This window comes from Rissa tridactyla, chromosome 5, assembly GCF_028500815.1.
Source record: "Rissa tridactyla isolate bRisTri1 chromosome 5, bRisTri1.patW.cur.20221130, whole genome shotgun sequence".
Taxonomy (NCBI): Eukaryota; Metazoa; Chordata; class Aves; order Charadriiformes; family Laridae; genus Rissa; species Rissa tridactyla.
Window position 1 is genome coordinate 43686202 of NC_071470.1, and position 26930 is coordinate 43713131.

The 26930-nt window shown below is 39.5% G+C and overlaps 1 protein-coding gene across 1 annotated transcript in view; it reads right to left on the bottom strand.

The window, feature by feature from the left end:
- CPE (carboxypeptidase E) overlaps nucleotides 1–26930 on the bottom strand; it is a 64012-nt gene that overhangs the window by 6155 nt on the left and 30927 nt on the right. Inside the window, exons 3-8 of the mRNA XM_054203142.1 lie at nucleotides 13702–13898; nucleotides 11743–11910; nucleotides 10677–10794; nucleotides 9501–9683; nucleotides 3141–3280; nucleotides 583–682 (exon numbers count right to left, since the gene is read on the bottom strand). Coding sequence (XP_054059117.1) covers nucleotides 583–682; nucleotides 3141–3280; nucleotides 9501–9683; nucleotides 10677–10794; nucleotides 11743–11910; nucleotides 13702–13898 — 906 coding nt within the window. The remainder of the gene's footprint in view (nucleotides 1–582; nucleotides 683–3140; nucleotides 3281–9500; nucleotides 9684–10676; nucleotides 10795–11742; nucleotides 11911–13701; nucleotides 13899–26930) is intronic.

A 26930-nucleotide genomic window follows, 5' to 3' on the forward strand; every position in this document is an offset into this window, starting at 1 on the left:
ACCAAAGAGGTGACATAGAATTTTCTATGAACAACATGATACTTTCCACTTTTTAGAATCACCCTTCAAAAAAAGTCACATAATTGTAAACAGGAGAAAAAAAAATTATCTTCACAGGAGAAAGTTACGTAAACTGAAAATCTGTCAAGAATTTACGTACCAAAAGGTATGATCACATCACAAGTAATATAACAGTTTGGGACTAAAATTTAGCCTTCAAACCCAAAATGGCACTGTCAATGGGACTTTAAATCCTGGCAGAGCTGTGAAACACTACTTGCACCACAAATTAGAAGACAAACTAAGCATGGATAACCAAGAGCCACCAGAACCAATTCACGCCAGAGATCTATGAAGTCCCAATAACCAGTGTCCAGCTACTTTGAGAGCAAAATACAAGAGAAAGATTAATGAAATCCTGCAGGCAACAAGCTTCTTGAGGCACAACATGCCTGTCCTGGCTTCAAAATGGTGCTCCCTTAAAGCTTCAGGCAACAGGATCTGAAATGGCTCCAGGCTGCCAAGCAGAGGGAGAAGCAGTGTGTTCTAGCACTTCCTGTTTTGATGAGCTACAACACTCACCTGATGTAATGTCATGGCTTATCCCCTCCACAGAAATTGTAGCATTTGCTATCGGATTGCCCTGAAGATCTTTAACAAACCCCTTCACTCCTCGATGAATCTAAAATAAATAAATAAAGTCAGCAACACATGGGAAACACTGGAAAATTCTTAAGAAAAGATGGCATTTTTGTCAGTGAAGTATCTATTGATATATCTAACGATCCATGTTATAGGTCCCACAGTCTACTTGCTGACAACTATCAAGGATAATTACTAAACATCATAATGGAACAAATGGTGAAGAGGAAAAATAATTCAGCTGGTAGTGCTAATTTCTCTGTGAAATGCAAGCACTTCTCAGAAATATGCAGCAAATCATAATAATAAACACTGACTTGAAAGTCTTTGTCACTGGGGATTAATGAATGTGCTGAAAAGCTTTGAAAGGCAGCCTAAAAAAAAAGAACCACTTTTTTTTTAAAAAAAAGTTTCATGAACTGTAAGATTTTAGGGCTAATAATGGACATAACTGCTTAAAAGTGAAACCTTAACAAGGATAGATGCAGGCACTTGGGCTTCGATGGGCAATGTCTATGTGAGATGCTTGAGGTCTTTATTGTGCACTCAAAACATCCAGGTCTTTTATCTGGGACCACATAGAGTCACAACACCCCCAACATGGCCTGTAAGAGAAAGGCGATGGTGGGTCATGTCCTAGTTCCTTCTTGCCTCTTAGGCAACATACTCCAAGCAACAGCACCAGCAGCACCTAATCTGTCTTTTCCCAGCATATATGAAAATAAAGCACCGACTTGGCTGCAGTGTGTGGAGAGACCAGTCCTGTTAGTATTTCTTAAGCATGGTCTGAAAGCAGACTGAGCTCCTCAGAGGCAAGACACTGAGGATCAACCACCTTTTCACAGCTTGAGATATGGAGCTCTCAGCATTCAAGGAGAATGGGACGTTTTGAACCTGTGCAGAGATGCATCTCATTGGGAGCCTGGAAATTAAGCGGGGAAGTGCTGTGGAGTTTAGGCTTCTCTCTGATTCTGTGGCATTTGAAAAGACTTGTGGATCGCAAATTTTGTTTTGAGATTTTGACATTCCCCTTTACGAACCTGTATGGTGTATTCAGCTCCTATAATTTAGTTCACCAGATTCCTTTAAGTTACACTGTGGGAGAAGCCTGACACAGATTGGCTTAGAAAAGCAGAAAGTACATATTTGCACTGTCCTCAGCAGTCACGGGGGAGCTGGAGCACAGAGCTGGACCTCTTATCCTGTAGGAGGATAAAAACCATTGCCAGATAGACCATCTGAACTTCATGGATAAAGCCAGCAGCTCCGCAGGAGCAAAGGAAGTTGGCAAAATAACCTCTTACACATCAGTAATTTTGAAAATGCAGTGACATCATAGTTTTCCATGAGTCAGAGAAAATTAACCCATGTGCAAAAGAGCTGAACAATTTGAGGTGGATCCCATAATAAAGAGGTAAAAACATGCAGGGCGGATACAGCTTTTTCCTCAGCCTACACACAACTTACTAACAGTATAACTCAAGCATTTTAAATGTTCAAATATTTAAGATTTCTGGCTAACTACAGCATTTCTGCACAAATAAATTCTTAAAGAAATGAATGTATCATGTGACCAGCTCTGCTAACAAAGTATGTTTCTGACTTCACAACCCAAATGTGCAGCCATTAATGATATTAGATATATTTGTGATCTTTAACTACAATATCCAGGTTTCAGAAATTCAAAACTCCCACACTGTTTGGAACAATCATTTCACTGTGGCCTGTTACATTGGCATGGAGTGATGAAAAAACCAAAAACCCACAAACCAACAAAAAAACCCCTGAAACCAAAACCAAACCACACCAGCAAAAAACCCAAACCCCAAGCACGCACAGAGATCTATTTCAGGAGTCTTACCTTCTAGAACCCCATTAGCACAAGATTATCTAAACCCACGACTACGTTTTACACTTCTCACCAGATTTTGTATAATTTTTAATGGAATCATCATATAGACAGCTCTATGTTGAATATCAGCAGCTCATGCCCTCAGAGAGCAGCGCAGTATCTACAAAGCCAGGATTAGAGATGTCCCCTGACATTACACTGAACTGCCTGGCAGCTACAGTCTAATCCAGCCATTCTGGGGCCCTGTGCATCCAGAGCGATTCACCTCACGTCTGTAGGCACACTTTGCTATCTGTAGAGGGCAACCCATCTCCTCTTAGTATACACATCAGTGCTGGGGAGATGAATTATACACTCTGGTGATGTGTATTTCTTTTCATCGAGGAAGCCAACACAAATCATATAAATTACATGTCTGTAACAGTTTAAGTAAGGTGAGATAAATTCCACATTATAACATCTTTCTTCTTTTCTTCTATTCCGCATGCTCAGAAAGATCACACAGGATTTACCGCCTTAGAGATACATAAGCATTACGGAGCATCAATTGGATTAATATGAAATGTTGAATTAGATGTTCACACAGCACAAATTTTAGAAGTTTCCTGTACAATGACTAGAGTTTTACCATCCTCTTTTTTGTTACCTGCTCGATGTAATTGATAAGGGAGTTCTTGTTGTCCTCCCAGTAGCCCTTCAGAGTTTCTTCAGGTGGGAATTTTTCACAGCTCAGCTCCACTGTGATTTCAAAGCAGTTGCTGCTGAGATAATTGAAATCCTGCATTCCTACAATGCCAGAAAAGAGAGTTAGTGTTGCATTTTGCATGGTTCTGAGGTAAACAGAGTAAAGGGGGACACGTGAGATGCTGGGGCTGTTAAGAATAGCTATAAATACTATTGGTGCAGTTCTATTGAATCAGCTTAGTTCTCAAATCAGAGGCATTAAATCAGAGAAACCAACAAGAGAATTCATTCCCAGAGACATTTTCTTCCCAAGGAAAGCTTAGAAAGACTTAACATCCAGCCTGTATACTTCTACCTGATGTTGCACCTGCCCTGTATACTCCTACCCGACACATGCTCTTGGATAGCTGACATATAAATTACTTTTCTTTCTTTTCAGGAACAGAAAATTATTTCTGATTATGGCTAAAATATTTTCAGATGAAAGTAAAATGTGATCACTTTGTAAACCAAGAAGAATGACAATTAATTATAAAGCAAATGAAACATGATAAAGTGCCTTTGAAAAAGAGGTTTATAAAGACGGGTCCTAAAACATGGGGTTTTTTCTCTGAAAATAGAGGGTTTCATCTTACAAGAAAAGCATCTGATTGCTAAGGAATATTCTTTGTCAAGCTTCTCAGCATAGATTCCAAATATTTATGATTTTCCACCAAAAAAAGAATTAAAAAAGCAAACTTTCTACAAACTTCATTTATAGGGAAATTTTTCTGTCAGTGGATTCTCAAACAGAGGACTGAAAAGACGGCGGCTACCAAGCATTTTGAGCATTCCCATGGTGGTCACTGAGGGATTATAAAGCACTTCAAGCACAGCTAATTCATTCAGCCCTATGTTCCCCCGTGCAAGCTACATACGAAACCTAATGCAGTCTCTTTACCAAAGCACCGTTGTTGTGCACCGGTCCAGAAACGTCCAGAGAGCTGATGTCATATCCAAAAGAGAACACCGAGGGCAGCGAACAGATTGAGTCAGGTGGGATTTTGCCAACACATTAGAGTGAATCTATTTTTGGTCAACCAGGCAATGAGACTCCCTAACTACTGATATGAACAGGGACTTTTCAGATTCCTAAAAGAACCTTTTTATTTCTAAGCCTTTTTTAAGTGGCTGAAAAATGAGGACACAGGAGGCAAAGATGCTCTTGGGAGGGACGGCTCTGATGTCCCAGCGGGCAGAAAGCAAGATGGACCATTCAGCAGTACACAGCGAGAGAGCAGCAGAGTCAGGAGTAAAATCCTGACGGCAGTGCTGACTGCCAGGCATCTGTTCCAGACACTAGATAATGTTGTTTTTCTTGATTTTTGCCTTTCTTCTATAAGAAAGAAAGAATCCATGAAGAGAAGAACTGGGAGCTGAAGGGCATGATGTAATTTTACTGTGGTGCCAACAACTCATTGACCATTACTACTCCAATTCTCTGGAAACTTCTCCCTCATCCCCATGTCCCAAAGCAAGGGATGCCCTAATTTCTCAAGGACAGAATAAAGAAGCAATATATTTTCCAGTTCTGTGCACAATGTCCATATCCTATAGTTTGTTTCCCAGCTCCTGTCCTTGTCCACAGTTTGTATGTGTTGCTCCCGAAAAAATTCAGCTTGCATCACCGAGCTGCAGGTGACGATCTGCATCTCTGGGATGGAGAAGGGGGTGAAGGGAGCCTAGATCTAAACTGTGGCCTACTACACCTGTACTCTGGAGAGCATCAGGCTGCTACATACAATTTGCACTCTACCTGCCTATTTAACGTGGCAATTAGGTGCAACATCCAAGAAATCGATATATTTCAAAAGATTTATGCAACTCTGCGGCAACCTTGCTGCCACTGGTCAAGCTCTCTAACTGCCCTGTTCCTTCTTGTCATGCGCATGGCGCACATCACATGCACGCACACCACCACACACCCAAAGCCTCCCATTTTAACAAAGGATAGCGCCAGACTAGCTTTACTGTGCTTTAACAGGGACCACTCTCTGAAGATCAGAAAGGCTTAGCAGGCCTCAGGTATAACCGAGATTCATGCCCTTCACTGCTGACCCCAAGTAGGACTTTTCTTTGAAACTGGGCAACACACACGCACTCTTCTGTTGCACTGCTCCACTGTCCTGAAGGATGACAGTGTCTCTATGTTAATACTCACATAAACAAGCTTAGCATATGCAACAAAATTAATTTCTTCAGCTTTTAGCAAAAGGAACTCCAACCTTCACAAAGAAAGCGGAGCGCAGGGTGTGCGCCTGGCGCCCAGGCACCAGAATTACTTGGACTTTGAATTACAAGCTACAGCACTAAGCTAGTTCAGCTTCTACACATAGAAAGACAGTAGCTTTCAGCAGGACTGGATGAACTTGAGCCTTGTGCATAACAGGGAGAACGTGTGCCACCTTCTCCTACACATGTACAAAATCCTAAAAAAAATTTACCTAACAAACATTGCTTAAAAAACTGGTAACTTGAAAGGTAACTGGAGTTAGGAATGAATTAATGGAGTGCCAAGAGTGATTTGACAGTATCTGAAAATAAAAAGACACTTAAACAATAGCCTAATAGTACAGCAATGTAAGCTGCTTTGAAATGCTATTTTTGTAATGACACGAATCTGATTAGACTCAGGTGACTCTGTAATGACCGAACAAGCAGAACAGGCATGTGGCTAGTTAGTACTTCATTGCTATCTGCTCTTCTCATTTATATGTCCAAATAGATATTCCGCACAACACATACATTAAAAAAACATTATCAATGTTGAAAAGTTATGCAACCGACAGCTAAGGAAATGCCAAAATTAAAGCTGGCTGTGCAAATTTAATTTGGCTTTCTTGTGCATAACTGAAATCATTAATTACACACTGGCAGGGAGAGGACCAGAGTTAAAAATAGCATGGATTTTATTTTCCCCAGGGTCTGGTGCCTAACGGGGCCTTTCCTGAACATTGAGGAATGACCTCTTTGCCTTTGCTTTCTGCTCTCTGAAAAACCTACAAGAATCAACTAATTACAGACGACAAATAATACAAAGCAAGCGTAACAGGCATCGTAGTCTCAGATTTAGCACCAAGATGCTGTTGGGGGAGCTATCTTTTCCATGTCCCTGCTACAGAGAAGAAGGTAACTACTAACCAGGTAATGGTGAGAAAATTCTCAAAGTGTATTAAGCGATGGAAGCAAGTGTCAAATATTCCTGTACATCATCTGCTCTCTCCACCCCAAAACCTGAACGGAGAATTGGCCACCTTGCCTGAGGTTGATGAAGAAATCCTAAGGTTTGACAAGAGGGAAAGACAGAACGTGAACGCAATGGAGGGTTCATCTTTGCTTCCAGCTTGAGACAAGGGCTGCTACCAGATGCTCAGCCTTACTACTGAAAGAGCACAGGTATTCGGAAAAACATAGGCAAAACCAACTCACACGAGAGAACCACCCATATACTATGCCTGCACACTGAGGAACCAATGAAGACTGCTGCTGGTCCACCACGTAGTGCTGTCTTTTACAGAAGGTAGAAGTTCCTGCAGGCGAGTGATACGGGCAAAGAAATTGATGCAACATAACTGGAGGCACCATAATAAGCTCTACAGGGCAACAGCAACTTTAGTAATTTCTGAGGAAGAAAAATCAGCCCTTCCTAGGTCAGAGCTCTTGGTCTGAATAGGTACTGTCCAAGGCGGCATCTAGGAGAGCAAAGTCCCTCTCACTTGGCTCAGCTTTCCTCTACTCTCCCCTTTTTCCTTCCCTCACTGCTGCTCTGCTAAAGCCATGCACTCCTTTCTACACCAAACACAGCTCCGGTGCCTACTCTCACCTCTTTTCTATCTCTATTCCCAGTCACGTTGCTGCAGTTTTCCTCCTTTCTCTACAAACTTGTGGCAAGGCCTCTTGTTTTGCCTCTGTTCAACCCAGGGAAATCACACAAGGATGCCAGCCAAACCTCTAGATGCCCATAGGACACTGAGCTACTCTCGCCCCCTCGCAGGACCCAGAACAGCCCGCAGCAACCCAAAGGTGCAAAGGCGGAGAAGCACCACCTTGGCTCCAAATCGGAGCAGATCCCATGGAGACAAGGTCCCCAGAGAGTTCCTCTTGATAAATTCTGAACTCTGGTAAGGATATACAATGAAATACTTTTCCTAAAGCAATACAAATGGCTTCTCAATAGCTTATGCCACTGCTAACTTTGAGTGCGTTATCATACGGATAGCAAGAGGTCACTGATACAACAGGTAACTCACATGCCACATTTCAGTTTCCAGACAGAGATTTTCAGACTAAAGCTTCCAAGAAAATTTTCACTTGAGCTAAGCAATGTTCAGTTATTTTCCTTAGCACTAGACATGGAAACGACAGAACTGTTTTTGCTGAATTATTTTTGGTTTTTTTAAGTCAGCCTGTGGCAAACATTACCATGGAGGTTTTGTTCAAAAGTCACAGCTTGCCAGTTGATTTCTACACATGGGGAAAAAAATAGACTTATGTTGTATGGTCCAAAGTACATTGTTGCCTCTCTATTTTTTATTAGCTGTACCATATTAGGGTCATAGATCCTGGTTAGTACTAGGATTTCTGTCTACTAACTTCTGTACAAATACATGAGAAAAAGGGCTCGCTTGGGGAATTTGCAGTCTAACTTAAAGTAAGATCCGAAAGGAGGAAATAATTTCAACTTTCCTACAAGTTTTTCCAATGGAAAAATGTGCCTTTGGCTTGTGCAGTTTAGTCTGAATCAAAGCATTTCATCAAAACAATGGAAAGACTGTTTTTTATAGCATTTTCCTAAGGAAAAAGAAGCTGAAGTTAAATATGTTCATGTTTTTATAGTTAATACTTAATATTTCATTAAGATGATTTTTGGACTGAATTGAAACAAAAATTAACTATTAAACTGCTCAATGTTTTGTTTATATTGAGGTTTTTTTCAAATTATGCAGACTCTGTTTTGTCAAGGGTGTTTTAATGGTTCCAATTTGAAGTATGTGGAAAGCTTCACACAAAGGGAAATTTTTGCTTTTTAGTCATATTCAGAAATGTCAACATTTCATTTCATACCCAGTCCCTGGTACCTGTGGTACTACAGCAGAGGAAACATGCTGCTCCTGTGAAGATTGGGAATAACAACTCTAAGTTTAAGCAGGCAATTGCTGGCTGTGTGAGCCCTACCAGCTGTTGTTCTGCTTCTAATTTTTTTATACGAGCTTAATTATTTTCCTCTTCTAGTGCCCCCTTTATTGTAACAGGAGCAGAGCTCGGCTACCACCTAAGCTGTCCTAATGCTTTGAGAGATTCCTACTTATTCCATGTAAAAACTTAAAATTCATTCAGAAACTGTAATTGAATATTAAGAGGAAAGGAAACAATAAAACTGGTACGTGTGTTCCAAGTTATCTGGTACAAACCACAAAGCCAATGCACAGGAAAATCACTCCAACGTAGTTGAGTTTCTAGCTCAGAAACCCCCAGCTCAGTTTTTGCTCCAAAGTTTTGTCTCAGTTTAGCAGACACAGAAGACTGAAAAATTTAGCTATCCCCAAACCTTTTTTGCCTCAGTTTACAAAGAAAATGATATATCAAAATTCTTAGTAAAAAGGAATGATATGTTTCATTTCACGCTACTCTTCCAGACTTCTCCTGGAAAATTATCCATTGATGCGATGATGAGAGCTCTGCTGTTCCTCTTTGCACGGAAGGCTCTACCAAAGTCTAGGGGAACACTACCTGGGCAGGAGTCAGGTACTAATTGAGCTGCAAAGTATGGAGATGCAATTATCTTCATGGCTGGATTTTGTTCACATGGAAATCAAAAGCCAAACGCCCATTGCCAATACCATCGCAAAATCAGGCTTCTCCACCTCTTTCAAGGTTGGACACTTTCAGTATTGAGGTTAAAACGAACAGTCAGTAGCCTGCTCTCTCTCATTAGGGCTTACCAGGGGATTTTTTACTCTTTTTTAATTAAAAAAAAAACCCAACTCTTAAGCTCTCATGATAGAATGGCAATCACTCACCCACCGTAGAACTAGTAAATTTGCAAACCTTGTGTGGAGAAACTGTATAAAAAGCAATAAAAGAGGAATATTTTAATAGGCATCATGATGAGCTTTATGGGATTGTGTAAATGCACTGTGGTGAGTGATCTTTCTCTGATTTAGCCTTAACCACACCAAAAGTTGTGAATTAATTGCAGTATTCCAGTCTGTAATTAAACTAGTGAAAACTCAAGCTTAAAACAACCACCAGAGACGCTGAACCCCCACGCAGTGGGGCTCACCTCCCGGGACGCTGTACCATGCACCACCATTAGTTGTTCCATCCACAAAGCTGCTGTCATCGTCATTTTTACGACACGGTGGTCTGTTTGGATCAGACATAGCAGGATTAAAAGAAGAATAACTGCGAGCCAGGCTTTGAAAAATGGCATCATCGGGGCAGGAGCTGTATTCGTGAGCGCTGCCTAGGGAGGAAAAGCAGTCCAGGAACAAGGATTATTAAAAGGGCAGTCATACCGACTGGGCTCACAACCTAGACTACCAGCACTGCACAGCAGAACTGTGCCTGGAAATTCTCTGTACTTGAGTAAGTGCCCTATCTACTATAGCATTATCTTAATAACATTAACATTTCCCCGATACTTCATCAATGGGACAACCTGGTACAGGCAATTATTAAGGTGACTATTCATACCAATCTTAATATTTATGAAAATAATTAATTTCAAAGCGCACTACAAAATCTAAACTATTCTAGGGTTTAGATATTTTCTTAGTACACGCAGTACATAGAAAAAGGTCTCTCCCTAGTGAATTTTACGGTCTGATGTTAAAAGAATTTGCAATTAGACTGCGAGAAAGTAGATTGAAGGAAGACAATCGTAAACAATACCATCATCTTATAACCATTTCAGTCATGTGCACATCCCCTAGTGGCAGAAGAAACAAACAAATATTGCTGTGTGCTAAATAATAATGCGTCTGCCACAACGTGATCCTTTTTATACAGAACCAATACTGAGAAAGTGGGAACAATGATAGTTATTTCTATTAGCACACTACCGCTTTCAGAAAGTCACTTTTTAAAGGTGCAAGTAGAGAAGCCTTAGATCATTCAGGCAGCCTAGGCACATCTCTCGTGCTTCAGTTAATAGGGTACAAACAGCCCCAGCTAATTTAAGTGCTAAGTTGCCATGATTAAAATATCTGAGGGACCACGATTCCCTCAGGTATTACATCATTTTTGTGATGTAACTCTACTGAAGCAAACTAACATCTTCAAAACTAGAAAACACAGTCATACAGCGACTAGCTTTGAACGTGTGATTAATATGCTAAAATAAGTCATTACAAGGCAACAACATGTTTACAAAGTGGACCTTAGGTTGCAGTGAAATAAGCATAGAATGTGATTTCTATCTACCTCCTACTATTTCACGTTAACTTCTATTACATACCACTCCGAGTCTCATCATAAGGATAGTTTGCGACGAGGTCTCCTCCATGAAGATTGGCAGAGAGCACAAAGGGAATATCCATAATCCAGTGAATGACACCTTTTGTTTCAGGAGCGAGCTATAACAAAATGGCATTACCAGCAGTTACAAATTGATAATTCAACATAGAAACTTATTCAATTATGTATAGTGGGCTTAATTATTATCACATATATTGTGCAAGACATTTAAATGAACAGCAATTTTATTTTGGCTTCAGAGAGAACAAAATCAGTCCTTTACATCAGATTCATAATTACAAATTAAGTAGATTAATATGAGTCTAAAACTGGTGTAAATTAGTTGAGAATAAGACAGCAAATAAAGCAATCTCAATCTTATATTTCTTCCCATTATGGCTAAAAAAAAAAGCCTACAAAATTTTAAATCAAGGAAAACAAACTAATTCAAAATAAACGTTGGTAGGCTATTCTCTGCACAGAAAGTAAAATTACTTCATTTAATAATTTGAATTTGAAGATAGAATATGGTTATTTAGGCCACAATCCTATGGGACTACACTCACAACACTGTATTTTCCAGAACCTCCTCTGAGGGTAAACACAAGAAGATAAAAATCCCTCCAGATATATGCCTGTAAATTAAGGCTTAAGCTTAATAAAAATGCATGTATTGTATGTGAGAATAGCTATCTAGCCAGCAACGCAATTAAGCACGATACACAAGTGAATTTCTGGCAGTGGTAAAAATGCAGAATATCTGCAAGAATAGCTTCAAATCAAGGCAGAAGGCTACACAATCTCTCGCCTTAAAAATAAAAGATGTTTTGAGCGAGGAATTGTCTAAGGATTAAGCAATGTGGATCAAAAGAGTTTACTACAGCAAGCCATTTTGAGAAAAAATTCAAGAAGCATCAGATGGATAAATTTAACAAAATGAACAAACTATTCAGAAGAATGTGAATCGTAAAGATCATACACACATCTCTTCAAGGTTGCTACATGTCTGCTTGCATAAAAGGGAAGAGATGGGCACGTAAGTGACCCGATACTCAGCCCCTACTTACCTTAGGATTCTGGTCCACAGCTTTTTTCATGTTTTTCAGCAGATGGTTGTTCGGGCCACCTTCTTTCTCGTTAACATAGACTATTCTATCAAGATCAGGGAAATTTCGGTTTAGATCTATCCCTTGGGCATTACTTCGGCCTACAAACCAGTCTTTAAGTTCACCGGGCTGAGTGAGAAAAGGGAACAGAAAGAGAAGGGAGATGAGTAGATTCAGGAGATTACATATCAAGCTTTATACGGGTATATTTAGCCATGCAAATTCAAATCATGGGTTTATTTCTCACATTCTCGAGAATAAGGAGGAATCAAGTGGAAGTAAAAACTTCTGAAGCACCAAGAGGTGAGTCACCCTTATTTCTTCCTAGAACTCTGTGGGAACAAAACCAACCTCTGTTTCACTGAGGGTCTCGGAGGAGAGGATCATTCTCATAGCGGCAGATCTGGACTAAGGATGGGCAAAATTACCAGCAGCATCAGATTTTCCAGTGCCTGCTGAGTCTTCCCCTGAGACCTGGCTTTTCCCCATTGCCTCATGCCCATGCTCATGAATTACAGACCTTATCTTAGTGAGCCTCAGAGCAGCTGTAGATTTCTCAGCCAGCCACAAGGAACATCTGCACTTGTTTCAAAATTTCTCTAAATAGCTTCAAGGTAAAGAAGGACCTTAACTGTTATTTACCTAAGATTTTTATTTTTATGGTGTCTGTCAGCTTCCTTCACTGCAATGGTGACACTGAATAAAGATGCAGTGAGAATTTTTGCAAAAATCTTTTCTTTAAGCCAATTCCCTAAAACAGGTTTTGGGTTGCATTAAGGAAATGCCTTCAGAACGCACAGTCTTCCCTAGCTGGTCTCTGTAAGGTTTTAGTACTGCATAAAGTAGGTTTAATTTGATTACTGTTTTTAATCTTGGGGTATATTGAATCTACTGTCACACACTGCGTACAGGCTCAAGATACTTCAAAGTTAGAATAGCAGCACTGAAGCAAATTGTATAAATCAAATGTTAGGCAAACATGTGAAAGCAAGTGTACTTTGACTAAGGAGCAAAAGTTTCAAATAATATTATTATGGTATCTCTACAGAGAGAGATTTCAAAGAAGTAAAACGCTGCACCAATTTGAGGACAGCTTCTGCTTCGTTGCCACGAGAGGGAGACATACGACTGGGTATGAGTAAAAAGAGTTCTGTCGTTTTGGAGTTTTTTTTAAAGACTTCATGAGAATCAGTTAAATAAAGATCTTAATACGGTTACATTTGTTTAATCACAAACAAATAGTCACAAAAAAGATTCAACATTTCCATAGTAATTTAAAAAATAAATGCATAATACATACCAGAAGCTTTGTAAAACAGGATCCTATTTGGCCTCTATTTGCTAATTCTGCATTAACACATTACGTGTTTCTTGACTGAGTTGCCATCCTAAAATACATGCTAAATTTTCTTGACTAATACCTTAATTAAAGTACCTGAAATTTAGAATCGAAGTTATTCATATTAAAAAGGTGGCTCACAAAGTTTGCTTGTTTTGGGATCAAGCTCTGATGAATGTGACTAAATCATGTAAGTGCATTTACATGACAATATTCTTAAAGGAAACATCAACTTTCCCTCTTCTACCACTTTTGAAACATCATGTATAACTAGAAGTTACTTGTTTAGGAAGCAGCTCAGTCAGTGAACTCAGATGAAAGACTACGCATGAAACATAAACATTATATTTAAAATACAGTAAACTCACTCCCAAGAGAGACGGCTATTTGTTGAAAACCCAAGCATGAAATCCTCCTTGTTAAACAGAACAAGCCTACTGTACTATTAGGAAATACTTCAGTTATGCTGTTCCAGTCAACAGTCACCACCAAGAGTTCATGTACCTGTAAAAATGCTAGTCCAAGTGTCATTAAGATCCTAAGGTTGACATAGACATTGATAACTATTTTTATATACAAACCTGGGATGCTGCCTTCTCAAAGCCATCTGGGTTCAAAGATGGCATGATATGGATACGTGTGCTATGGATCAAGTTGATAATAGTTTCATTTCCTTTCTGGTATTCATTACACAAGTACTGAGCCAAGAAGATGAGCAACTCCCTTCCGACAGCTTCATTGCCGTGCATATTCCCAACATATTTAAACTCTGGTTCTCCTGCAAGAAGGAAGAAGAACATGTCTTAGAACAACACATAAAAATCACCCATGGCCTAGACCATACAGCACACCTGTGATGTGGGTATCAACTGGTCACAGTATCCCCAATAAGGTAACAAGGCTCCTTCAGAAAAGTGGATTTTGTTTTTTTCCTAAACTCTAGCTAAACAAATAATAATTTATATTCAGCTGTTTGCCAAAGGCAGAGAAAGAATAGGCAGAAAAGAAAAGAGGACAACACAATATGCCAAAATAAATACTAAGCACAACTGTTAACATTATTACTGTTGAGACCTAATGCAATTGATGCCTCAATACTACAAAAGAGTGTCTTGATCAGGTAGTTTTTAAATATATAAACTAACACTAACAGAGCTTCTTTTCTTCAATATATTCTCAAAGATTAGGCTAAGCTTATCACACTACACATGCATTAAACAGCAGTTCTTTTACCAAAGCACCGCCAGTGAACAGCTGTTGATCCTAATGATCTGAATAGTCTTATTCAGAAGTTGCTTTGAATATTCAGCTCAGACTTTATGAAGCAAGTACAATAACTAAACTCAAAATTAATCTTTCCCATTTAATAGTCCAATAAATGGTCCAGTATTAAATATATACATAAACATTCCACATACATTAATGAATACATATATGGAATGATTACGCATATATTTAATGTTGATTTAATATATCTTGTATATTCATATATAACATTCCATGTATACTATTTATTTAATATATATTCCCTATACATTCGTATATCTATTCAATATATAAATAAGCAGTCCAATATTCCAAATTGCTCTTTAGTCACATTCGCATGACCCTAGACATGAAAAAACACGAGAGAGGTCTTACAGAGCTGTGAAGGATATACCTTTTAAAAGACTACATTTTGAGCCCTGATTCCAGAAAGGTTTTAGTATAATATAAACACCTGAATGAGATTAAAAGGATTGTCCAGGAACTAAAATTAAGAATATGCTGTTCTCTGAGTTGAAGCCCTTTTTCCTTATCCTTTTCCTTTTTAAATGCAGTTCCTCAGCTGTAACAGTTTTATCAAACATTCTGCTGATTACGTGCTCTGAATAGTCTTTGAACACACTTTGCAATAGCCTTTAGCACTATCACAGGGGCAAATTCAAGCCAGGAAGTGTATTACACAAACGAGACCTAAATAATTGCTAATCAAGCACACAGACGTATCTACTTACGACTCTTCAGTCTGTGCTTGTTAACCTTAATCCAGTGATAAGATGCTAGCAGACACAGGGCTATTAATACCGTGACTTCTTTCCTCCCAGCTAAAATGTTTCTGCACATATGGATTCATCCCTGAAACTTTTTGTCAGTTAGATACATTAAAAAGTTTTCTAGTTTCAGTGAAATAGCTTCATTTTATCTGATACACACAATGCCATTACAGTGACTAACAACCTCTGTTTCCTCTTTTAGCATTGAACTCCTATTTACTGTTTTTTCTTATCTGTTAATACCAGGGAATGCAAGAGGTCTGATCACCAACACCATGCAATCAACCCTGTCCATCAACCCTATCCTATTAAAATAGATGGATACTATTTGATAAAATACGCAGCACTGTCTCATAATTACTATGAATTAACATGAATACTTATCCATATGTATACTGGGATGCTACTTACGGGAAAACTGCTTCACAAGCTAACAGGCAAAGTTGTTACTGCAGTACGCGTATGAACTGTGGACGAACACAGTTGCATTCTGCATTTGTGGTTTTCCCTCGGACATCACTAAGGAAGCCTGAAGGAGAAATAATTTCTCCTGATTCCCAGCCCTGTGCATTAACCCCCTGGCTTTTCCACTTGAATTTTATAAGGCCTGGGTCAAATGAAGAAATAGAAACATACGTTTCCTACACAGTACTGCTTGCCCCCCTCCCCAAAGGATCATTAACAGCGTTTAGAAAGGTTTGTGAAAACAGGCACAGGGTCCATAGTGAACCAAGAGTCCGGCCTCATCTCCAGCGTATCTTCAGTGGTAATGACCCATCTCAAATGAGCATTAAAAGCTAAAAGGAGTTCAGGAAAAGGTAAAGAGAGTCATTGGAAATATGGAAAGTCTTTCCTATGAAATGCAATTGAAGAAATCAGCCCCATTTTCCTCAGGAAGAATAATGAGGGACAGTCAAATATACTGGCCATTGTGGCACGGAGGAATCGGTCTGGAAAGCAGCACTTCCCTAGACCACAAAACAAGAGACAGTGATTTTCAGTTAAAGGAAACAACGACCATTTTTAGACTGATAAAGAAAAAATAACATCACTTATAACATGAAGCGTGAAACCAGTATACAAAGAATCCTGTTGGCAGTGAGGCGTCAGCAGAACTCCAAGTTTTGCTAACAAACCAAGAGTTAAAAAAAACTAATCTAAAAGCGAACACAAAGGAACGAAAAGAGAAAGATAATAGAGAGCTGAATAACAGCCCTATTTCAAAACTTAATTTTGTGTTCATATTTTAGCTCCCCTGGGCATCTTCCTACTCCTTTCTCTGAAGCAAAGGAATCCATCTCCTATCAGTCCTCTGGCTGCAGAGAAAAAGGCTGCATGGTCCACACAGGTGGGACCTGTTCTCTGCCAGCGCTGCCGTTTTTTTACCCCTGGGTGCAGCAACCGAAGAAATACTGGGTTTCTGCTCAATACCAGAAGATATTAAATTTCATGCGGTATCCAACAATTTTAGGAAAACTCTTCATCATTTCAACAGTGTAATTTACATCTACAGAACAATGGAAAAAATGGGTCATTCTCCTATCTAAACTTTGCAGCTGCTCCAAGAGAAACAAACTCGATTTTTACTGTTTATTTCAGGGGAGACAAATTAATGCTACAAGCTGGCTGCGGGGGAATTAGCAGTTTGGTCATTAGTTGTCCATGCCTATCATGGGCAAAGTTAAGGAGTCCATTCTGGAAAAAGGGACAATGCTGCTGAAGTCATTAGTTACCATCACAGTGCCCAAAAAGCCAAGGGAGCTCCCACAGGCTACTGTATCTGCTGGCTTTGCAGGTAATGAAGCCCTTAATTTGCATTTGCATTTCTGCCTTTCATGTTAGAGTAAAAACTGCAGCTCAGGGCATACCTTCTGGAAAACTTTTTTGGAATCCTTTCCTAATCATTTTAGGCTCCCAAAGGAACCAGCTCCTTCTCCTCCACCCCATGGGCTGACACAGACACCTCAAACGCTGAGGATGCCAATTGTCCAGTCCCTAAGCCAGCACTCCTCACTTTATGGGTGCTCTGGTCTACTCATTGAATATCTCCTGCCACACCATCTCCAACAGCTTCAGTCTTCTCTGGAGAACAGCCCACCCCATGGGGAAAACAGCCTTCAGTCACCTGTTGCTAGCAGGCTACTTAGAGGAAGAGCTGCTCCTCCCATTAATCCTTCATGAGCCATTTAATGCAGAGCTTAATCACCCTTCATAGGATTCTGTTATTGTAATTGCCTCACAGAATTATTTTTTTTTTTATGAAAGGACTCAGTAAATCTCAATTTGATGATGAACTTTTAAACAGTTTCTCCAAACAAGTAGACACACTCCTGTTCCACTGCAGAGAACAGGAGGTAGCTTTAAGTGAGAAGCAGCATGAAGAAATATAACTATTTTTTCTCATTTATTTGACCCTCTCCCCAAAAAAAGTAAAACTGTTTTAATGAATTCCCATGGTCCAAGATATGACAAACATAGATGAGTATTTACATTGCTTGAATATTTAAAATTCTTATTTAATCTTATTCATTTTCTGACAATAACTTTTCAAACTAATCTCTCACTCACAGTAGAAAAAGTCTGTCTTGTGTAACAATGTGAGCATGACATTTATCAATGCTGAAATGTAATTTCATCCCAGATACAGAGGTTTGTGACAACAAATGAATGGGTGTATACTAACATCTTTTGGGGCAAGTCATAAGAAATTAAATGCAGCGATCAAGTTTATAAATATCTCAGTATCTCTGGTGAAAGCTCAGCCATCACATCATTATGGCTTTTAGAAGGCTTTTACATCCCTCTTAGATTGGCTGTGTGGTACATTACAACCTGGTAAATGATTGAGGAAGAAGTATTTTAAAATGTCGTGCCTTTCTGGTGCCTGACAAACATTGTGAAATGTCACCACTCGCTTCTGTAGTTACTGTCAGCTAAGGTCTTCTGCAGTTTCCTAGGAACAGCGTGTACATGATTAATATTAGGCAGGTTGTCCAATTAAAGATGATTAACCACTGCCATTTTCAGGTCAGGCTGTATTTGTACAGTAAAGACGGTAATTTTCTAAAATGTAGGGACAAAAAGTTTAGCACCTACTAATTACATATACTATGAGTCAAGGTAATGTCATGCCACTAGTCATGGTCTAATGTCAAGCAGTTAACTTTGAAAAGTACAGTAGTTCACTCTTGGAAGTGCAAGCCATATGGAAGGAAAAAAATAGCTACTGGAAAGTTTAAGTGTTTAATGAACTGTTTTGCAAGTCAGCCTCAAAGACCCTTAAAAACTGGAATCCTTCTGCTTTCCTGTATTTCTCATGGAAAATCCAGTAACGTCTCTGAAATAACAGATTTAGTGTTTTGGATTACTTATAGTTGTTTATCATTTTTAATATGGCAACCAGTAAACTTTTCTTGTAGATAAATGGCATGGAAAATACCAGAACCCCTGCTGGCATGAAATTCATTCATTAAATGTGATTGAAGACTTGCTTATGCTCCACATTTTTCTTAGTAGTTCAAAGAGAAAGAAATTCCCTGGAGATGAACTACATGGAAAACCAAGGATTATAAAATAGGTTTCTCCTTTGATTATAAGAAAAGTAAGAGAGGGAAAGAAAAAAATAAATGAGGAGGTGTGATCAGAAAGTGAAACAATTAGGAAATTCAAATTTCTAACAACCTGTAAAGAAAATGTCTGCAACCTGCCTCAACAGCATTTCAATAGAAATGTTGATCTCCATGACTTGTGTGAAAATGGCATTGAAAGATAGAACTGCAATGCAGGATTAGTTTCTAAATCTTTCTATAGGCCTTATATAATTTTAGGTTGACATATACTAAGACGTAGCGTTGGTCTAACCTTGCTGAAAGAGAAACCACTGGAAAGTTTCACAGGAGGCTTACACGAAAGCAAAAATGGGTCAATACGGAGGCCTTTGAAAAATCCAAATCTTTCACTTTCTTACCACTAACTGCTAGAAAATACACTGAGAAGAAAACAAGAGGAAAAGAAAATCAAGGATCTTTTGGCAAGCTCCTGCTTTAAATAAATGCATGCATTTTTTAACAGCTATGATTCAAGACTGGTCTCAAGCTTTTTTCGGGAAATTTTCTTAATTATTTGAAACACTACCACTTAAAGTTAACAGCAGCATCTGTACAGCACATTGAACCCAAGTGAAAGCACACAAAGAACAGCTATGTTTCTGCTGGCCTTGACACGAACAAATTAAGATGCGATCTGCATTCTACCAAGCATAAAGTCTGTCAGTTGGGCTTCAAAATAGGATCTTGTATGTCTTTGCGCTGGAAATTAAATCCTCCAGACAGATTACCTCATGCTCGAGGCAGTTATTTCCACCAAAAAGGTTCTGCGTGACTCGATGCTTCCCTCAGGTTTCCAACAGCCCACCCTCACCCTGGCAGTTACAGAACTTGGCACAGCCACCCACGAGAAGTGGGCAAAGCATCTGCTCGGCTCCTCCGCTCCCCACCTACAGCTCTGCGCTGGCACATCCCTATGCTGATCTTCCCGCAGCACCCTGCGCTTACACTGAAGCGTTGCACAGCATAGCACTAATTCGGTTTTTTGGGTAAAGCCCACTTGCTTTACCAGAGAGCAGAACAGTTTCTCCCTTCTAGCTTTGTGTTACTCCGCGCAAGCTGATGGCACTATCTAGTAGAATTGATCATGATTCTTTAAATCATAATAAATCTTTTGCAAAGCAAAACAAGTTTACTCATTTAATCAAAACCTTTAACTTAATAAGAAACACTGAAATGTGATGTGCGCAGAACCCTGGTTTTGTGTAAATGTGTTAAGAAGTGCTCTCTGAAGTTCAAAGCAGATTTAAAATTCATCAGAATTTTGGAAGTAACAAATAAACATCTATATATTCAAACAGATTAACCAGATTAGTTTTACATTGCATTGCATTTTTCATGCTCTAGGAGAACTGAATAGGACTTTGCATTTACAGAATTCATTACATCCTTACAGCAGCCAAGTATCATTAGTTCAGCATTGAAGGTGAGGTTCCTCAGAAACCAAACCTGGAATGAACTGTCCTGAACCACCCTTACCAGCCTGTGGTAGAGTATGAGACAGGTACAGTTTTTTCACCTCCCAGTTTTTCCTCTCCTTGCTAGGAAAAAACCCAGACCAAAACGTACCCCTGGGATTCTTTGTGGAGGACACTGTCAGTACAGAGATGACACAGATCACAGAATCACAGAATGGTATGGTTGGAAGGGACCTCTGGAGATCATCTAGTCCAACCCCCCTGCCAGAGCAGGGTCACCCAGAGCAGGTTGCACAGGAACGCATCCAGGTGGGTTTTGAATGTCTCCAGAGAAGGAGACTCCACCACCTCTCTGGGCAGCCTGTTCCAGTGCTCTGCCACCCTCAAAGTAAGGAAGCTCCTCCTCATATTTAGATGGAACTTCCTATGCTCAAGTTTGTGCCCATTACCTCTTGTCCTGTCCCCGGGCACCACTGAAAAGAGCCTGGTCCCATCCTCCTGACACCCACCCTTTAAGTATTTATAAGTGTTGATAAGATCCCCCCTCAGCCGTCTTTTTTCCAGACTGAAGAGACTCAAATCCCTCAGCCTTTCTTCATAAGAGAGGTGTTCCAGTCCCCTAATCATCTCCGTAGCCCAGCTCTCTCTCTGTCTGCTGTGATGCTGGGTGTGGGATACAACTGATTCAATTCATCTTTTCCACTGTGCTCAGTAAGAGAGGGGGCTTTTCCATTTATAACTATGCATGACCAAGTGAATTTTCATTTCAAAGACACTTACTGTATCCCTCCAGTTTTGGTTGGCACATAGAGCAAAGATACTTTTTTAATCCATCATGAAAACAGACGTTCTGATGAAGAGAAAGTTGATACATAATTTAGACACGTATTTATGATGGTTCCTCATCAAGTTCACTTAACAAGCTTTCTCTCCTCAGCAAACTCTAGAATCTGCTTTCTCACTTCATCTACGAAAGTACCTGCCAGCAATCAGAGCACTTCAAAAGGACTGAGCTCGCCTATCTCATTCCTTTTGCATGTAACAAATACACAAGAAATTTCAAAGCAAAACTAGTTCAAATGCCTGCTACCAGCAGGAGACACAACTGGGGTCTGCTTTTCCTCATGCTGATTTCATGAAGAGAAGAAGTAAAAGTCGGAAATAACCAATTTATATTCAGATCCTCTCTAAAGCCGAAGAGGCAGGCAGAAATACTGGACAAATAAGGTGAAGAAGGAAAAGTGAGCTCTCCCTTTTTACTGGAAACAAACAAACAAAGTCAATGAAAAGATGTAAATAATTCTTTCCCAGAAAGATATACAGGCCCAATTCAACATTGCCATGTGTCTTCCCTCTGCCAAATGGGTGGCCAAAAGCCCGTAAGCGCAGACACGAGCGCGCTCGGACGCTGTTTCCAGGCTGGAACTGACGGGCGCAGTGATTCCCCCAGCAGTGCCCAGAGCAGAAAGCAAATCTGAAGAGGGCTGAGGGTGTAAAGTCAGGCCAGAGTTCCCCCTCTGTAGCATCACGTCCCGGTACTTGCTGCGAGGCTGCAGTTCGGGAGGAAAGCGAGCTCGGGCAGCTTTCAGGGCTGCACCAGTATGTGCAAGGAAGCGCACTCACAGAACCCACCTTCACCTACCAAAACTCTTTGCATTTTTTCTCTCCAGGGAGAAAAGCTATTTATGACTGAAAAGGATTACAATTCCCATGGCAAGGACAGTCTGGGTCCTTGGGAAATATATTTTCTGTGCTTAAGGATCTAGAAATAATTAGCAGTGAGCCCCCAGACTTCCTCCCTTGATTTCCAGGAGGATTTCTGAGGCATGGCAATGGCACTTGTTACTCCACATACTGGATGCTCCTTCTTTATCGGTAACTAGAAAATCATTTTATTCCACTGCTGTGTTGTCACAATGTGACACTGTGTGAAAAAACCTGTGGGCTGCAGATCTGCGATTCAGACAGATGATGCTAAAGTGCATTGGTCATTGCTAACAGATGGAGAGGGATAAAATCTCCCCATAAATGTACATCTGGAACAAGTCCCTCATGTAGACGACGTGTTAGAGAATAAGAGCATCTTTTGTGCTGGCATATTTATTTAGCTCCCCTTGCTTAGATGAGCCCTAATATTTACTGATCATAGCTTCTGTGATTATTGGGCATGGGGTTTACAGAAAGAGTTATAAAGTGTCCTTTTAAAATAAATTACAGTAAGAAAGACATAGGTAAACTGTGAAAGCTAATTATGCTGTTACTTCGCTCCTTTGTGGAAAAAAACATATTAAAGATTGACTCGTGATGACTAAGAGAGGACACTATTTACATCAGAACATAAATTACGTGATTTATGTCAATATCTTCAGAAACCAACAAATACCCAGGTAACTTCTTTTAATCCTAAAACTATTTCAGCATCACCCTTTCGGTACAGAGAATTTTAAAAAACAGAATTCTGTAATTTCAGAAGTTAGGGTGGTTTTTTTCACCAGAAAAACTGCAGCTGCACTGTAGGCTTAAAAACCTGGTAAACTATATGAAATCTTGATTAAAAAGTAGCTTATTGATATCTGTTCTTTTGCTGCACTTCAACTCCAGCCTGATTTTAGCAGCTAATACTCTCTCAAGTTTCTGCATTTAAGGTATGAGTGCTATGTGATAACCAGCAGTAAAGCTTGATTGTACTTGTTCTTGAGATAGCAACAGTTAAGTCAGGTCTGTAGGAAGCAGCAGAAAAAAAAAAAAGGTTAAGTGCGTACAGAGTGATCAAGATTGGCAGTCCAACACTACATCTCAAACGTTGCCACACTGGGCTTCAGAACATTTCAATGGTATGTAAAATTTTATTTTAAAATGGTATTGTAAACCTTAATGAATTATTTATAGCCGGTTTAGGCAGAAATGCAGACCTGGATGCTTGGAGGGGGTCTATCTCTTCACACTCACATGTTTGAAATACGGATACCCTTTAGAAAGTGTCCCCCATGTCATCCTAAGCATTAAAAAAAAAAGTGATGATTCCTAGCAAGACAGTATAAGGAGAGGAAGCTAAACTGCTACAGAGGCTAATAAAATCAAACTTGGTGCATAAGAGGAAGAAGTGAATCATATAACAGCTTGTTGACTCAAGAATAATGATGGAGACGACTGAACCAGCAAATCCTTTATCTCAGTAGAGATGGGAGTGGATCCAGAAGGCTTTCAAGAGAAAAGCCTTTAGATGAAGGAGCTTCAGACAAAAATTCTCATATGGATACTGACCCCGACACTGCAAGCCACAGCACAGCTGTATGGCTGCAAGATACAGAACAGCCTTCATAGCACAGAAACAAATGCTTCACAAAAAAAAAAAATCTGTAACAGCTTTTAGGTCTGCCCAGGGACGCACATTCTCATGTCCTAAAAACAGGCCGATTTTTTCCTTATATAGGGAACAAACATAAAAGCTTTGTATCTTCTCAGCTTTCCTCAGAGCTTCTGCTGGGTTTTCCCTCCAAAGAGCATGAAGACAGTTCTGCATTAAGAGACAGGAGAGCAGGGCACCTGTTCTCCATATGGTCTACAGTCAAGGACAATGGAAATCGCAATCCCATCCTTGAACAGCACCTATAAGTGCAGAAAGTGAACCGGTGGCTGAGCGACTAGGTATTTTATAATGAGCTCTATGTACCGCAATAGAGCCTTGTGCAATTTGATGTAAAATGAACTTACCCAGGGCTTATTCTCAGTGCAAGCAGAAAGGTTAGTTCAAAGTAACATGGCATGTTCCTCACAAAAGGGCGAATAACAGCCGTTTCCTACAATTATACCCACTATACCTCCAACATGCAAGGCACATTAAAGTGCAACGAACAGCAGGATCAGAAGCTCTTCCTAGCACTGCTGAATTATTTCTCCCTCTGAGCAATACAAAAAGCTACAGTAATCCAACTTTTGTGCTCCTTTCATCTCACTTGAAACTTTCTTTCTCCTTTATGTTACTAGCAGTACATCAGACAAGCTCTTTCCTGCCAATGCAGGAGAAAACATCATATGAGTGAAAATGTACCTGTCATCTAAGAGCAAATTCCTTCACTAATAAGAGTCCAAAGGGCTTTTGTTACTGGTATCAGTGGTATCTGGCATCAGTTTGAGTGTATGCACCACAGTTCCTGGGTAGTCATTTATATTTTTTAATAAGTGCATTAAAACACTAGGCGCTGAAATATTTTGTCATACATCTGTAATTCAGACCAATACTGAAGCAGTGAAAGTGAGAGGCAAACTGTGCCCTACCTTAGAGCTTTATTGCATTTTATTTCATTTTAAGCAGGTGTAGAAAGCTGGAGAGGTATAATGAAAAAGCATAATAAAGTCGGGCACTTTTTTAAAAGCTGATTTCATGCATTTCGTACCTTTATTTATTAACAAATATTCTGAGATTGCTGCAATTACTTTTCTCATACATACTGTCATTCTTCATGGCTAGAGACGCCATGAAGTAGCTAGCTAGCCAGACCACAGAGGAGAGAATAATACAGCCAAAAGGCATCTCCTAAGAAGCCCTACAGCTGTATTTTCACTTTGAAGTTTCAGGCATTTGGGGCTTTTTGAAAAGAAAAAATTCTCTAATGAAGAGAAACGGATGTCTAGGAAATACTGATTCCAATCAAATAGGAAGAACATCTGGTGTCTGATCCAATAGGCTCTTCAATCAAGGACAGTAATTCAATGAACTGGGGAACAGTACTGGGTAGAGTGGACGCAGTACTCTACTATTGTGTGTGTGTATGTGTGCATCTACATCCTACAGACACACGTGAATGTCCCTCATTGAGACGCTCGGGCACCAAGGAGGTCATCCCCGGGTCATGAAAATATTTTTCATGTTTCTGTTCGCTAACATCTTCTTAGATCTAAAGCAAACTTCTAATTTTAACCAAAGGAATTGCATTTGCAGATATTCAAAATCATATGAAAACACAGATTTGGCACAGTTCACAAACAAAATCAAAACCACATGACTCCAAAGGAGAGAAACGGAACCCTTTAGGAAGTGACCCAGTATTCCCTGTCTTTAATAACCCCCTTACACCTTATGATGCAGTAGTTCATTCTTATTTAATCAAACAATCTGAAAGACAAGCCTTTTTTATCAAGTGATTCTATTTGTGCATTAAAAGACAAACTTAAAGCTGCTTGGATTGTTTGATAAAGTATTAGCTATCCAGTCTTTGCCATATTTTCTACTTCTTTTTTTTTTTTATATGCATTTTACTTAACTTTCTCTTTCATCCTGGCTTTAACTTTTATGATCACAGCATGACGACTGCCAAAAACATGTTTCAGTATATTTTTCCCAGCTGCCTGCTGAGCCATAAAGAAAAGAAAATAGTTATAATATGTAAAATAATCTTTAAAATTGTGTTCAGATTATAGGAAAACAGAAACAGGAAGGCAGAGGGACTGAAGATTATCACATTGTCCATTAAAGACCACACTTAATGAAAGGCAACAAATTTGGGAAACAGCGGCCAGCATATAAAACTCACCAAGACATGCTACTAACCCAACAGGTAGGAACAATACTTTCTACCAAAAACATCCGAGTGATATTTGACTTCACATGGCTCTTCTTCTAACCATAAAAACTTCCATATTTATGCAAGAAAGACATTTTTCCTTTTAACGTTGCTAGTAGCAGAAACGGCCATTGCAATTACGCTGAGAGCTCAGTTGTATCAACTTTTCCCTTTGTTTAGGACTTGAACCAGTGAAGGACACTAAACACATGCTTACCTTCAGCATATTAGCGTCAGAGGGGTTAGTCTGGAACATAAAGTCAAGCACATGCTCTCAGGAGTTTGCCAGAATAAGGCGTTACGGTCTCATGCAAAAGCAACAACATTGAGAAGAGATTTTCCACTGACTCCTGGAAATTCTGGATCAATCTTTATTTCTGAAAAAATTCTTTCTGGATACAATTTTTCCATATTTGGTTTCTGTCCACATTTAACTATTATTTTTTTTTAAGCAAAAGCTTTCACCTATTTATAAATAATCTAGGGGTAAAAAACATAGGCCCTATTAAGACAATATTTTTTTTGCAAAGATACTTTCTTTCCACTTGTGTAACCCTAGAAAACAAATTAATTTTTCATGTTAAAATTCTCCAGGTGGCTTGTTTTCACTGAGGCCTTCTCTTCAAACCAGATACGAACCAGCAGATTTATAAAAGCTTGAGAACTCCATCTTGCACCAGGCAATATGAAATTTAGAATCATGACACTTTGAAAAGCTACTCCAAAGGTGCAAGCATCAGTGCAAGGCACATGATTGTAGTTGGGTGCTGGTGCTTAACCGTCTGCTCTGCAGACTCGTATCTGGTAACCAACTGTAGAAAAGCATAGTAAGTACAACATCCAGCCTTTCTTCCTCTTACTTTAGTTAAAAAGGGATACAGAAAGTAAAATTACATTTATATTATACTACTGCTATGCTAAGACAACTATTTCAAACTCTTCAGTGTTACAGAATGACTTTTTTTTTTTTTTTTTACAGAGGGAAAACAAAGCAGCCCTTAGTGAGAAGGCTATGCTGGGAACAAGCACGTGCCAGGCTCTCAGGGTACTCTTTATTTCCCCCGCTGGACATGGTAGTCCACTACTGTAACCCCACGAAAGCGACAAACTCAAAACCAAGGTTTGCTGATGAAATATTTCACATCGGGAGCAATGCTTTTATCACATCTCATGCTACTCAGAATGTT